Here is a 15,409-nt window from a genome sequence, read left to right on the forward strand (position 1 = left end):
TCAATTTATCTATCTTTTTGGTTTTGGTGCTTTCAGTGACATATCTAAAAAACCATCACCCAATTCAAGGTCACAAAGCGCCTATGTTTTCTTCTAAGAACTATATAGTATTATATAATACATTTAGGTCCAAGTCATTTTGTGTTAATTTCTGTATAGGTATGAGAGAGGGGTCCAACTTCCTTTCTTTGCATGTAGATATCCAATTTCCCAGCACCTATTGTATTGTCTTGACACACTTGTGGAAAATCAACTGACTATGGGTTTATTTCTGGACTTCCAATTTTATTGCATTGATCTGTAAGTCTATGCTTACACCAGCACCACACAGTTTGATTACCGTAGCATCGCATTCAGTTTTGAAATTGAGAAATGTGAGTCCTGCCATTGTTGTCCTTCTTTTTCAAGATTGTTTTGGCTATTCTGGGTCCCTTGCATTTCCATTTGAATTTTAGAATCGGTTTCATGTCTGTCTCCTGGTGACACCCTGGGAGGCAAAGACAAGTATCTGAGCCATCTTGTGACCTGCTGTGCTTTGTAGGATGTCTGGTCCATCAATATACATCAAAAGCTTGTTTAATTGAATGGAATGTTGCAGGTATTTTTGTCTGGAGCTTGGAATGAACTTCCACCTAGAAAAATGCTAAGTATTTGTTTCAGTTACAGTGCACCGAGCTGCAAGAAATAACTACAAAACAATTAACCAGGGCTTAAACCATAGGGTATATGTATGGCTTACTTAACAAGGAGTCTGGATGGAAGCAGTTCATTCAGCAATTCAGCCATGTCTGTCCTTGCTCTCCACTGTCCCCAGCATTCTGGTCTTTCCTCATGCTTGTCACCTCATGAGTACTAGATAGCTGCCAACAAGCCAGGCACCAGGTTCTTATGCCAGCATCTCACAGGTGGCAGGGAGGGACAAGGGCTTTCTTTTCTGGAGGCTTTCTGTTCGCTCCAGATGGGAAAGCCCCTCACATCTCACTGACCTGAAGTGGATCACATGTCTGTCCCTGGCCCGGTCAGTGGGGAAGAAAGAGATTATCATGGCCCCTTTAGAGCAATCACGCTTCATCCCAGGAAGCAGGCACAGAGTCTACCTTTCCTGAAATCCAGGTAAGCAGAGGTAGGGTATCAGCTGTGGGGCAGCAATGACTAGTGCCTCCCTCCAGGTTAGTATACATGATGCACAAATGGCTATTTTTGTAGGCTTGTGTAATAACCACACTTACAATATTGCTCCTTTGAGAAAATAGAATGTGTTCTCAACACCAAAGAGAACTTTTGGGAAACAATACTTGAATACAATCCAAAGTACATGGAATGAAATTCATACATTTATCTCTCAAACTACACTGAATATAATTCCATCTTTCTTGGACCCTGCAGGAGGTGTTCTCAGAATCTTTTAGTTGGAGAATCAATTGTGAAACATAGACTGTCACGTTGTAGAAATTTAGAAGGATGGTTAACAGAGTTTACTATGAGAAAGTCAAGGAACTCTATTAATTTTCTGTTTGTTTTTTTGTCCTTACAAAAAGTGGTATTGCCAGCTGCACATAAACCCCATTTGATCCCCCCAGCCCCGCCTGCTGGCACAGGGAAACTAAGGTCACAGATGGAGAGCGGAAGAGCACGTTTCTTGTCTCCACGTCCTGCGCGCATCCTACCCCACGGGCAGGAACCGCGCTCCACAAACGTGCACTGCGTGCCCACGCCCTCGCCAGGCTGTGTCCTGGGGAGCCAAAGGGACCCGCGGAAGACGGAGGTTTAGTAGGGTGGGCCCGGTGGACCAGAAAAGCAAGACTCTAGCGACCTTACAGTGTGGAGTAGGCGGGGTCTCATTGTACCCTTGCCAAGGGAACAAGAACATCCGGGACCCGGACCCTCGGGCGCGTTCGGCGCCGCCCCGGCCCGCAGCAGCCCGTGCAGGCGCCCTGGCTCCCGCGCGCGGCCCCCGGCCCTGGAGACCCGCCCGGGCCCGTCGCCGGCCTCCCGCCACAGGCGTCGCTGTGCGCCCGCGCGGGCCAGAGAGCCGCGTTCCGCGGGGAGCAGGCGCTCGCGCCGAGCAGGGGTTTCAGTTTCTGGCGCGAACTTCCGCCGTTCGGAAGTTGCACGGCGAATTGGCGCGATGTCTGGGGACAGTAGCGGTCGTCGGCCCGAGGGCCGGGGTCGGGGTCGCGACCCGCACCGAGATCGCACCGATTCTCGCTCCCGCTCGCGGTCCCCGCTGTCGCCCATGTCCCGCCGCGGGTCCGCGCCGGAGCGCCCGAGCTTGGAGGACACAGAGCCGTCGGACTCCGGGGACGAGCTGGTGGACCCGGCCAGCTTGGAGGCGGAGACCGACCACGGCCTGTGCCGCCAGATCCGCCATCAGTACCGCGCGCTCATCAACTCCGTCCAACGTAAGGCGGCGCCTCAGGGCGGCGCTGGCCGGGTCGCCGTCCCAGCCTCGCGCCCGGCGCGGCGGGGAGGGGGCCGGGGGCAGGGGCCGCGCGGCGGGTGCGGAACGCGCGCTGGTGAGGCCCCTCGCCGCGGGCCGCGCCCTAGTTTGTTTACGGAGTGCTCCCACATCCGTTTTGTCGCTGGAGCCGCACGACCTTGGCAGGGGGCACGCAGGTCCTAGATTGGGAGGCTGGAAAAGCCGGAGGCCCGACCCGCTCGGCGACTCGCCCGAGCCCCGCCGGCCGGCAGGGCAGAGGCAGGACGGGGACCGCGAGTGCCGCCGCTGCGCCAGGCGGGTCTCAGCCCCGCAGCGTCAGCGCCGCGCGAGAACCGTCAGAAACGCACAGCCCCGGACCCCACCGCGACGCGCGGAATCTGGAACTCCGGGTGGGCCGGCCCCTCTCTGGAGTGGCCGGTCCTCCAGGGGATCCTGTAGCTCGCCGAGTTTGAGAACCACTCCGGTACGGAGCACTCCTCTGAGGCTGCGGGAGTCGAGCCCTCGGGGTTAAGGTCAGAGGGAGCCAGGGTTGCCCTTTAAAGTTCACGTCACCTTTCTCTTTCCGTGCCATTTTGGTTACAAATCTAAAGATGTTTGAAGTAATTGTCCCGGGAGCAAGGGGCTGGGGCTTGGCTTTACTATTTATTGCAGGTGCTAACTTTGTCAACTACTTATTAGTGAATGTTGAGCAAATTTCCCAAAGTTTGTATCTTTTTAAATAGAAAACCGGGAGGACATACTGAATGCCAGCGACAAATTAACAGAGGTCCTTGAAGAGGCCAACACTTTGTTCAATGGAGGTAATTGATTATTTTATACTTTTTATATGTTTTATGACATTTTAAATTAGTTTTATAGAAGAGCCAAATTATTGACATTGGGCAATTCCCACGTTTATAATAGTGCTTAACGAGTTTTGGAGCCTTTGTCATTACAGTAATGATGCTACTTATTATATACTGAGGGCTCTACATGAAATTCTGGGGGTGGTTCCCGCAATCTGTTTTAATAAGCACCCCAGGTCATCCTGTTGCCTGTTCAAGTTTGAGAACTTTGCATGTGTTACGTTTTTTTTTCTTGTATTTCTGCTGTATCCCCAGTCTACGTTTGTTGAATGGGTGAATTAAAGAACCCAGCAAGCCTCTGACAATCCTGTTTCTTTTCTTCTGCCGGTCCCAGTGTCCCCTGCCTTAGCTCCTTGCTGTTGCTCCATCTGCAACCCAGAGGAGGTGGCAAGGTCTACAAGTGGGCCTGTTGGTCTCTGGTCAGGGGGGAGGTGGTATGTGTGAGAGACAGAGAGAAAGAGAGAGAAATCTCAGAGCACTGAACTCCAGACCATGTGGGCTTTAAAAAAATAACCTTAGTTTGAATTAAAGCCAGTGGTAGTGGTAGCAGTGGTCTGTGCCATGACATGGGACAGGTGGGGGTATTCCCTGATGTGGGCACCGGGTCACAGAGCCCTAGGACAACTACCCAGACCACTGTCCCCTCCAGGCCCCTCTCTAACAGGTTTGTGGGACTAGAAAGGGAGAATCCAGACCTGGTAAAAGTCAACAGAATCGCCGATGCTCCAACACCACAATTTCTCATATGCTTTGAGGAGCAGAACATTTATTTGTAGTCATTTCCTGGTCTGGATAGTGGTTTAAATGTTGTCTCCTTTTACCACTTTATATGTGCTCTCTAATTTGTGTCTTTCATGCCCTGACCTCAGCCTCTTCACTGTTCTCCATCTTGGTGTGCTGCATTTGCTAACTCGCACCAAAACCTTCAGGGACCAGGCATGCTTCTTGCACCTGGTTAAATCCCTCTCCTGCCCTCTTATCCTTTTTCATCTCTCCCCAGCCTCAATCCCCAGTCAGTCTCCTCACTGTCACTCTTGACTCCGTCACTGCAATTAGCTCTTTCTCCACACATTATTTTTCAGCCACTTTCAGTGTTTAAAGCAAAATTTTAAGGGAAAATTATTTACTCAGTGGGGTCCTAGGAGTTGCTTAGCAAACAGAATTCTAGATGCTTGTCATCTATGGATTTGGTGGTCTCAGTTTTAACTTTTAGAGACCTTAAAGCCACCGGTGACATGATATTTGCACTTTTCTTGCGGTATGTGCCGCAGGCTGGTGGCCCGGGAGATCTAGAATAGAGCCCAGGGCCGGGCGCGGTGGCTCACGCCTGTAATCCTAGCCCTCTGGGAGGCCGAGGCGGGTGGATCGCTCGAGGTCGGGAGTTCGAGACCAGCCTGAGCGAGACCCGGTCTCCACTAAAAATAGAAATAAAAAAATTATCTGGACAACTAAAAATATATATAGAAAAATTAGCCGGGCACGGTGGCGCATGCCTGTAGTCCCAGCTACTCGGGAGGCTGAGGCAGTAGGATCGCTTAAGCCCAGGAGTCTGAGGTTGCTGTGAGCTAGGCTGATGCCACGGCACTCACTCTAGCCCGGACAACAGAGTGAGACTCTGTCTCAAAAAAAAAAAAATAAATAAATAAAATAAATAAATAAATAGAATAGAGCTCAGGGATGAGTCCACCTGGTGACTCAAAGCATCCACTTTGTTCTCTTACTCACCGGCACCTCCACAGTGACTCTGAAATGATTAAAAACTTCCTTTGAGAACAAAACTGATGGATAAGACAAAAACTGGAGTCAGCAGTTCTCTGACCAAGCCTTTGCTGTTTCTGTGAGGATTATTTAGGAAATTGGTGATTCAAATGAAATGGCCATGAGGAGCAAGCCGGGCACAGGCATGTCTGTGTTTGAACTTTGCTGTGTTTGCCTCTTCTTGGCTTCCTTTAGAATTCTCCTTTGCAGATGTTCCCAAACCACTTTTTCACCTTTCCTGTCACCTTCAGGGTCTGATTAAGGCAACCCCTCAGCACTGCTGTTTTCTCCAGTTGACCCCCTTCCTCATCCCTCTGACTTCTGATTCTCTCTCCTAGGAGCATCCTGCTTTGCCTGGCCCTTCCCTTCTCCTTTTATTTAAATCTTTTTCTCTTCCGTAGCTTATCTTAACTCCCGTGTTCTCTGTCCAACCTTTTTTGAGCATCCGTCCTCAAGGGTCACTACCCTGCCGTCCATTGGCTGTGCAGCTGGGTGGAGGCGTGAGCTTTCTGGTGCCTGGCCAGCACAGAAGCATTATTTCAGCTGAGCCTCCTTGATGACTTACCTGTTGCTGTTCCCAAAGCACCGGGCCGAGCGCAGGGCCTTCCACATAGTGGGCATGTGATTTGACTTACATCAGCAATTTGAGTCAGAGGGAAAAGCGAATGTTAGACATGATAGAGTTTGTTAAACTGGGTTATTAAAGAGATTGTGGTTCAGGAGTAATCAGGTAACGGAGTGGGGAACCAGAGAGAAAACTGGCTCTTAGGAAGACTGGTTGGCTTCGATTAGAGATTTTGGCGAGTTGGGTAGGGGACCCAGTTTGGGGAGGAGACGGATCAGTTTTCAGCCTATTGAGATTTTTTTAAGCCTAATGGGAAATCCTAGTAAGGAGGTAGAAATTTAGGGGAAATATCTGTGGATAATGTGTATTTTGTAATGTGTATATTTTCCTTCTTTTTTTAATAGTGTCCCGAGCAAGAGAAGCAGTCCTAGACGCCCATTTTCTCGTTTTGGCTTCTGATTTGGGCAAAGAGAAAGCAAAGCAGCTGCGCTCCGATCTGAACTCCTTTGATATGTTACGATATGTTGAAACTCTAGTAAGTTCAAAGCTACAGAATCTTAATAAAAATGTTTTGTCTGCCATACACTGTATAATTATCTACTTTGCCTATATCCATATGCAAATGCCACTTCCTTTTCCTTTTCCTTTTATTTTTTTGGTCTCAGATTATCTGCTAGAGCTCTCACCAGGTTACACAGATGGAAGTAGGGCTGTGTGGTTGACTTTAGGGTGGGAGCTTTGAGCGGATTGAGCATCTCTTAGAATTCTGTTTTTACACTCGGGGTGCTGTGCCCAGTTTTCCTCAGTCAGTTCTTAAGTGTTCTAGATCATTCTCAGTGACCTGGGACCTTTGTCCTGGGCCAGAGAAAAGCCCACCCTGAGGGGGCAGAGCTCAGCTGGAGATGAGTCAGGCCTGGTGAGGGGACATGTTTTGGTCTGTCTTTGAGAATATTTGAGAAACACATGAATCTGATTGGAGTTTTGCTTTTTTTTTTTTTTTTTTGGTTTTATTTTGTTTTATTTACCTTTCTTTGCCACTTAACAAGTTTAAATAGTTGTCACTTGAAATTTTGAAACTTTTCCTTGATGGATGTACCAAAAACAAAAAAGAAAGAGCACACCGAGACTGACCTTTGATCTTACTCTGTTGTCTGTTTTTCATTCTACTCTGAGCCGTCCTCTGCCCTAGCACAGACAGATGCACCTTGGTGTGAACACTGCATTTCTGACTGGCTGCTTATGTTAAATGGTTATAAAAATGATTTCATACCATGAGATCTGACTCAGATAAAGTAATTACTTTGTAAAGCCACAAGGCAAAAGATTAGTTGCAATTTGTTGTTTTTAAAACCTTAAAATTTTCTTTTTTTAAAAAACTTTTTTATTGTGAAGTATAAGGCATTTTGGAAAACGTACACTAAATGCACAGCTCACTAAAGTGACTATATATTTTTTTTAATTACTTTTATCAAGTTAAACTCTACTTTAACAGATCAAAATAAATTCTAGAAGTCGTAAAGCATTAAATATAAAACTTTAAATTAATAATTGTCTAGTCTCTGGGTGGGGAAGACCTTCCCATGTATAACATCAAATATAGACACTATAAGGAAACGATGAGTAGATTTGAACAGACCAAAAGTGAAACGTCCTCCTGCAGAGGGGTGCTGGAGCTCCGGGTGGCAAGAGAATGAAGAGAGCTGACCATGCCACTCTGACCAGGCTCTTACAGCTTTGCTTTTCTTCAAAGTGTGGTTTCTTTTAATACAGTTAATCTCCCTGATGGCTTTGTGATTATTGTTTATATGATATTAGGGTTGTAATTTGATAATTCCTAGGCATTTTATAGTATAATGTGATAGCAGTGTATTTTTATAGAAGTAAATTCAATATAATACGTTGTTGGTAATATAGTTTGAGATAAGAGAATTATTCGGCTTTTGCCAACTTTTCCTCTCGAAGGCAATTTTAAGATGAGCGATTCTGTAACTGATGCTGGGCTGCTGCTGTCTGGATATACTGAGATACGAGCTGAATATAGATTTCTAGGAGGTTGGCTAAAAATTAAAACCTGAAAGTCAGCTGAACTTCCCTGTGCTGTCATGGAGCTTTTGATTTCGGATTTATTTTTATATTTTTATGCTAGTACAGCTTTACTAATGAATGAACTACTTGTGATATAGAAATTCCCAGGGGGCTTAGTTCTTCTGGCATATCTAAACCCTCAGCCTGCCAGTGACACTGTTGGCCTTTTGGAGGGGTGTATCTTTGGTTTGGAGGCCTATACTATGTGCATTGTAGCATGTGGAGCAGCCTCCCTGGCCTCTACCCAGTAGATGCCAGTAGCACACTGGTTGTGACAACCAAAAATGTCTCTAGGTACTACCAAAAGACCCCTGGGGGCAAATTCACCCAGGTTGAGAACCACTGGTTTAAATAATTTGACTTTGTCACCCAAAGGTTCTAAGTACACTGAGGAATATTTTCTGCCAAAAAGAAGGTACCTTTGAAAATAGGAATTTATGTATAAAGTTATCTTTACAATAAGAAATTTAGCCAACATGTTAAGACGCTGAAAACAGGTTTTGCCTCTGTCCTCTTAAAGGCTTAGTGATGCAGGTTATTGGATGTGGTGAATGATTGCTTGTGGCTTAACTGGGGTTTTTTGTTTTCCTTCATTTTTGTAGCTGACACATATGGGTGTAAATCCACTAGAAGCTGAAGAACTCATCCGTGATGAAGATAGTTCTGATTTTGAATCCATAGTCTATGACTCCTGGAAAATATCAGGCAAAACAGCAGAAAACACCTTTAATAAAACCCATACATTCCACTTTCTGTAAGATTATTTTAAAATTCCAACAGACCAGCCATTTGTAAACCTTAAGTTGTTTTTTCTTGTAGGGACAGAGATTGTTTGGTATTGTAGAGGTGACAGTCATGATGCCATTGTTTGGAGACTTGTAAATTTTGATTTAAAAGTCCACAAACTCTTGATGTGGACAGAACCTTAAAGGATCCCTCATCCTGCTTTAGCAGGGAAGGCCATAGGCCAGAATCTTCTTACCAAGGCTCTCTCTTGGCTTGTTTGCTTCTATCTCTTGAAACTTTGGGTCTGTAGCATATGTCTGGTTTTGTTTTATTGTCTTTGAAATCCTTATCATGTAGGAGGATGATACCTCCTGCTGAGGGTATCTTAAGTTCTACCAATATGTCAAGTGACATTTATTATATCCTGTTTTTTGACCTCTGTTCTCTATTTGAAGACTACTTGAGTCACTGTCACATAAACTGCCCGATTCAACTCTAATTTTAAGACAAGTTTTTCTTTATATTCTGTCCTATGGAGAAACCAAGAACAGCCCTTACTGGTTCTTCCTTAAGACAGCCTTAGAGTATACTGGTTGTTTTCCCCAGTAGATACTTTCCTAGGGTAACCCTCTGAGTTTGTCAGTCCGTTATTTGTTAAGTGGTGTGGGTGGCTCCTGGGTATTTGTCTTTTCTGCTTCGCCTTTTAAATCTCCTGAGATTGGCAATGTCTCAGAAGGCTTTGAAGATGCAGATGTAGTAGATCTGTGGTGTGGGGTCGGCATCTGTTTTTAACAAGGCTTCAGGTAACTCAGGTGCCCAGAGCCATCGTATGTATAGTAGGATAAAGACTACACGTCTTTATTATAGGATACAGTCTAAATCTTTGTTTTTATTGTTGAGGGCTAAGCTCTGTTACAAATCCTGAGATCTAAAGATAAAGCCTTGAACTTTATCTCATTATCTAGCCCAATTTCCAGCCACAATGAAGTACTTACAACTCTGTCCCTGCACTTGCTGTTCCCTTGGTCTCCAACGTCCTTTTTTCCATCTTTTCCTTCTGGTGAGGTTTATTTATCACACAGGCCCCAACGTGGAAGCCAGAGTAACTTCTCTAGACAGAAATGTTGTCAGTGTAGGATCAGGTTTCCCAACCAGATTACTCCCATGTCTGCGTAGATATCTCTGTCCGAATGCTGTCATGGCACTTGAGCAATACTCTATTATGCCACTACGGGATCTGCCATGTTATGTTGAAATGGATCTATGTGCATAATATATCTATCCATCTGTACCGTATACTTTCATTTCCTCAAGTGTAGGGACCATATGGGTCTGTATTCGTGGGGCCTTGATCTCTACATGATACATCTATTACTGTAGCCCAAGTCTGCATTAGGGCTTTTGAGGGGGGAGGAGGAGAGAGTCTAAAAGGAAAAGGAATCCCATGGCCCTGGCTTAATCTAAGGTCCTAAGACCAGTGTGTTCTATAGTCCCAGACTGTGAGACTCTGCCCTGGCACCCCCAGATTAAAGGCTTTTGATCACATTGGAGATGTTCCATTCTCCTTCCCCACGTGTTCGTCCTCCCCTTCATCTCAGGAGTTGGCTTTGCAATAGGCTAGCTGGGAAGGCATTACAGGTACATTCGCTGGTTTACTGTACAGAGCAATATGAAGGTGTTTGAGGAGGTAGCTGAGGTTGAGGAAAGCTCCTAGAAGTTCTTTTAGAAATACAAAGAGAACAGAAAGTCACAGACCTCACCAAGAGTCTTGGTCTGCTCTCAGCTCACCTAGCACTGATGCCTGGTCTGAGTCTGACTATGACATGCAAACTGCTTTTAGTTAGCAAAATTAGCTTGTTTTAAAAACAAACAGAAAAAGACATGAAAGCATATTTTTCATTAGGTTGGGTTCAATACAAGGAGAGTGTCCTGTACCAAAGCCACGAGTTGAACGTCCAAAAAAAGTTAAAATGAGAGAAGAGGAGAAGAATATGCCTGTCCAGGTTTGTGTTTTTCAAATGTTGTTTTTAAAAATACCTACACTTAAAATAGCCATTAATGTAATGTATAAATAATTTGGCCATCTTTTCTAAGCTTCAGGGACTGGAACCAGGTTCTCTCACTTAATCATTTTATTTAAGTCTTTAAACAATGTATTGGATTGCCCACTTGTCTTTTTTGTAGTTTTGATCAGTTCTCTTAAACCAGATTTCTCAACCTCAGCACTATTAACATTTAGGGCTGGATAACTCTTCTTTGTGGGGACTGTCCTGGGCACAGCAGGACCCTTAGCACAGCCCAGGCCTCTACCCACTAGATGCCAGGAGTGACAGCCAAAAGTGACAACCAACTCCCCAGTTGTGACAACCAAAAATGTCTCCAGATACTGGCAAGTGTCCCCTGGGGGGAAAAAATCACTCCCAGTTGAGAAAGACTATTCTAAGCTGCCCTTTTCATATTTTGCTGTTTTATGTTCAACCTGAAAATGGTTGATTTGGTAATGCTATTCTTCTATTGAGAGATTAATACAAAAATATTACTGAAACTAGAAAATCTTTTTTTTAACTATAAATGATAAGATGGGGATAAAAACTGCTGGCAATCCCGAACAAAAGCCAGGGTTTTTAGAGGGTTTAGGATGTGCAGGAGAGAAGAAAAGGTGGTTAGCAGGCAATCAAGTGGGTCAGGTCAGTCAGCTTGATAATTATTTTTTCAGTTAAAAAGAATGGAAGAGTCTCATCAAGAAGCCACAGAGAAAGAAGTAGAAAGAATCTTGGGACTGTTGCAAACATATTTTCGGCAAGATCGTAAGTATAGCACCAAATTCAAAGTGGAACCACTTGTATTTATCAGTTTCAACAAGGTTATTTTTAGTTAAACGGCATTTTCAGCTGTATGTAATTTTTGAATCGTTTTGATTCCTTCTTGGCATGTGTTAAAAAGAAAAGGGCTGGACTGATTTACACTGCCACGGCAGGATGTGTGCTCATTGCTTTCTTCATCTCTGGCTAAAGCTAGAGAGTACTGGTCTTATTGATAAGCAAAAATCACTTTTCCTGTTTTGAAGAATTGTTTTCTCTTTTGTCTATAGCTGATACTCCGATGTCCTTCTTTGACTTTGTGGTTGATCCACATTCTTTTCCCCGTACAGTGGAGAACATCTTTCATGTTTCCTTCATTATACGGGTAAGATTTAAGATTTTTTTCTCTAATTGCTTTTATATGCTTTTAAAAGGATACATAACAAGAGCTACAGATGGGAGCTGGCGAAGGTATCTGTACTAACCAGTACGTATTTTAGACCCATTGTAACAAAGCATTTTTTTTTTTTTTTTGAGACAGTCTCACATGTTGCCCGGGCTAGAGTGCCGTGGTATCAGCCTAGCTCACAGCAACCTCAAACTCCTGGGCTCAAGTGATCCGCCTGCCTCAGCCTCCCGACTAGCTGGGACTAAAGGCATGCGCCACCATGCCCGGCTAATTTTTCCTATATATTTTTAGTTGTCCAGCTAATTTCTTTCTATTTTTAGTAGAGACAGGGTCTCACTCTTGTTCAGGCTGGTCTTGAACTCCTGAGCTCGAAGGATCCGCCCGCCTCGGCCTCCCAGAGTGCTAGGATTACAGGCATGAGCCACCATGCCCGGCTGCTTAACAAAGCATTAAGTGGCATATTAAGTAGAAGAAACTAGCTAAAAATTTGAGTCCTTGATGTTTTAGAAATTTAGAGAAAGAGCTGGCAAAATTTGAATATGGAACTATAGATTAGATAACAGTATGGGTATAAATGCTAAATTTCCTGAATTTGATAGTTGTCATGTTTTATAAGAGAATATCCTTGTTCTCAAGAAATACACACTGAAGGATTAGGGAGAAGGGGCAGGCCACCTATCATTCTTACATCATTCATAAATAATAATAACAACACAATATTTAGAAAGACAGATAAAGTAAATGTGGTAAAACTTTAACAATTGATAAATATGGGTAGAGGATATATGGGAGGTCTCTACAGGAGTCCTGTAGCATTTTTAAGCTTGAAATTATCTTGAAATAGGTTTTAAAAAGAACCCTACTCAGAATTGTACTACAAAAATTAGCTTTAGACTGCCTTTAGTCTTACATCAGTTTACATTATTGCACATGTAAGATGAATTTGATTTTAACCTTAGATAAAAGCTTGTGTTGGGCAAAGTATTTTTCTCAGAAATGATAACAAAGGCATATTTTGTCAATGGCCCCAAAATGTGGAATATTCTAAAATATGTGTAAGTCAGTTAAAGAGACAAGATAGAGTTTCACTTAAGAGATTCTCAGGATGAAGGCGGTGTCTGGGTAAAAGCTTATTAGAAACCTGAGCGATATCCTGTGTAAAGAAAGATGATAAATATGTGCAACTATTATGTATCTGTAATAATTAAAAATTTAAAAAATAAATAAAAAGGAAGTTAGAGAAGTCTCGTCTATTATCATCTCATTATTCTGGCACATTTTGATTGTATGAGATGTAGAATTTCCTAATTGAGTAATTTTTTTCATCCAGTTGATATAAGTTTGAGTCTAAATTTTAGTCTCCTAAAATCATGGTTTTGTTTTAGGATGGTTTTGCAAGAATAAGACTTGACCAAGACCGACTGCCAATAATAGGTAAATAATACTATGTTTGGGAAAATTAGTTTTAGAGAAAATATGTTATTAGAGTTTATGAAATTTATCTTCCGAAATGTAAATGAGTTTTCATTGTAGGTAACAGACTTTTACAATGTTGTTGCCTTGCTCACCTAACTGAAAATACTGAAAGCATGGTCAGAGTTTAAAACTTTGAGGGATTCATCTGTATCACTGACTAAACATCTACAGCTCTAAAGATTAACAAAGAATGATATAATTTCTCTCTGATTTTAATTGAGAAGGTTTGTAATTGCAGTCATTTTTGTGGTTTCTGTCTCTCTAACCACATTTTCTTGGATGGCAACTCCTTTTCTCCCGGGGGTTCTCTGGAACTTTCATTCTTACCTGAATATTTTCACACTCTCCATTACTCACGTTTTTCTAAGGTCTTCTGTAGAGAATGAGGTACTTTCATTGCACTTGCCACTTTCAGCGTTCTCAATCTCACGTTGGTTTGGCTCTGTGGATATTGTAGATTTGCAGAGGTTTTCAAATCCTTGGAATGTGTCACTCTACTACTTTTTTTTTTTTTTTTTTAAGTGGAATCAAATGGGATTATTTGCTACTGTAATAACAGCAACTCAATAATGCATGAAATCCTAATAAGTATGTGATATTATAAGTATTTAATATCTTCTCAATATTGCTATTATTCATCAGTTTCTGTTCAGATTACCTCTTCTGATTTGCTAACTTTTGAAAACTTTGTCTTTCAAACAGAGCCTGTTAATGAAGAAAGTGAGGGAATTGACCAAAACACCCAAGTTAGGAATCAAGGAATTATAGCTTTGAGTTACCGTGATTGGGAGGTAAAGCTCTGCCTGCTGCCCCTGCACAGTTTTGACTCTGACTTCACTTGCTGTGAGCCCAGTGCCCAGATGTTCTCTCTTCTCTGCCAGGAGATTGTGAAGACCTTTGAGATCTCAGAGCCTGTGATTACTTCGGGTCAGAGCCAGCAGCGGCTAAGTGCTTGATGCCAGCTGAAGGTAATGTTTTCTACAGGGCAGCCGCAGAGTTTTATTAAAGTTGATTTAACAATCCAAACATTCCTATTTTCCCCCATTCCAATGATATTTAGATTTTCGCCTCCCTCTAGTGCCCTATTCTTAGAACTGTGTGTAACTGGTGAGAAAAGCATAGCGGTTGTGAGGTGCTTTCTCTGGATTGATTACTTTGTTGTCATTAAGATTTGCAGTGGAAAGAGGCAGAGAAGACGCTTGTTCTTGGTTTGGCTTTTATCCCCCCTAAAAAATCAATAAATTAGATTAAGTGAAATACTGGATCCTCTCATCAGGGTTGTTCCCTGTCCCATTAGATTTGCTTGTTTCACAGGGACAAAGGAGGATTAGGACAGAACCGCCTTAGAATGATGTTAGTAAATGGGCATTTCTGAAATTGGAATTATGCTATGAAATAATTCTTCATTTTTATGAAGGGGGATAGTTCTAGAAAGAAATCTTTGTAATGATCTGGCATTCTGCACTGCCCACAGCTGTGGATGGAAACCTGCAGGTCTAGATTCTGTCGGCTCTGCCCCTTTCAAACTTTGGGCAAGCCATTTAATCTCACTCAGCTTCATTTTCCTTACCAGTAAATCTACATGAAATGGGGAGATTTTCAAACTAGATAATTGCTCAGGCTATTTTTTTTCTAGCTCAAATTTCCTATGATTTTGAGAATTGAGAATTAAAATGAGCTTTTTAGTACTTAATGTAAACTCTTAATATGCGCTCAATTACTTGAAATTCTTTTGTTCCAAGATAATTTACCGCTGTAAAAATATTTTGAGGGAAAGAGAAGTATAGACATAAGATATTAATGTGGATTAATCTGGGCCCTACTTACTGAGGAGGGGGCCAATTGTTAGATTTCATTTATGCATATTATATGAACTTTTGATTTATCATTTATAAACTGTTAACCAGCTGTCTTTTCTCCCTTTTTTTAGGACTCAAATAATAGTGAAATCCAAAAAGGAAAGCAGCATGTACTGTATATATTGTATGATTCAACATTTTTAAAGACAGATTGTTTTTAGTAAAATGTAGCTTTTGATAGTTATTTGTCATGGTTGTCTTTATGATTAAAGGAACTTCACTGCCATATTCACAAATGATTGTAATTACTCTTTACTTTCTTATGGGAGTTTCTCCTTTTTCCAGTCCTGTCGTGTTCAAAGTTTTACTTAGGTTGTTAATGCCCTATGGATCATCGTGGTTCCTTTTATGCCATTTTAGCTGTAAAGTTAGTCAAGGCAACAAATAGGTTGTACCATGTGAAATTCTTGTTTTTATAGGTAAAAAAGGTTCAACTATCAGCAGT

The 15,409-nt window shown here is 42.7% G+C and overlaps 1 protein-coding gene across 1 annotated transcript; it reads left to right on the forward strand.

Moving 5' to 3' along the window:
* The first annotated feature begins 2,024 nt into the window (after positions 1-2,024).
* On the forward strand, positions 2,025-15,200 carry NSMCE4A (NSE4 homolog A, SMC5-SMC6 complex component). Its single transcript, XM_045568032.1, has 11 exons — positions 2,025-2,402; positions 3,163-3,240; positions 6,013-6,143; positions 8,296-8,447; positions 10,323-10,422; positions 11,136-11,226; positions 11,511-11,605; positions 13,015-13,063; positions 13,808-13,896; positions 13,987-14,073; positions 15,036-15,200. The coding sequence occupies exons 1-10, from the start codon at positions 2,129-2,131 to the stop codon at positions 14,059-14,061; spliced, it is 1,134 nt and encodes a 377-aa protein (XP_045423988.1). The 5' UTR covers positions 2,025-2,128; the 3' UTR covers positions 14,062-14,073; positions 15,036-15,200.
* The last annotated feature ends 209 nt before the right edge of the window (positions 15,201-15,409 follow it).

This window comes from Lemur catta, chromosome 14 (assembly GCF_020740605.2).
Source record: "Lemur catta isolate mLemCat1 chromosome 14, mLemCat1.pri, whole genome shotgun sequence".
Classification (NCBI taxonomy): Eukaryota; Metazoa; Chordata; class Mammalia; order Primates; family Lemuridae; genus Lemur; species Lemur catta.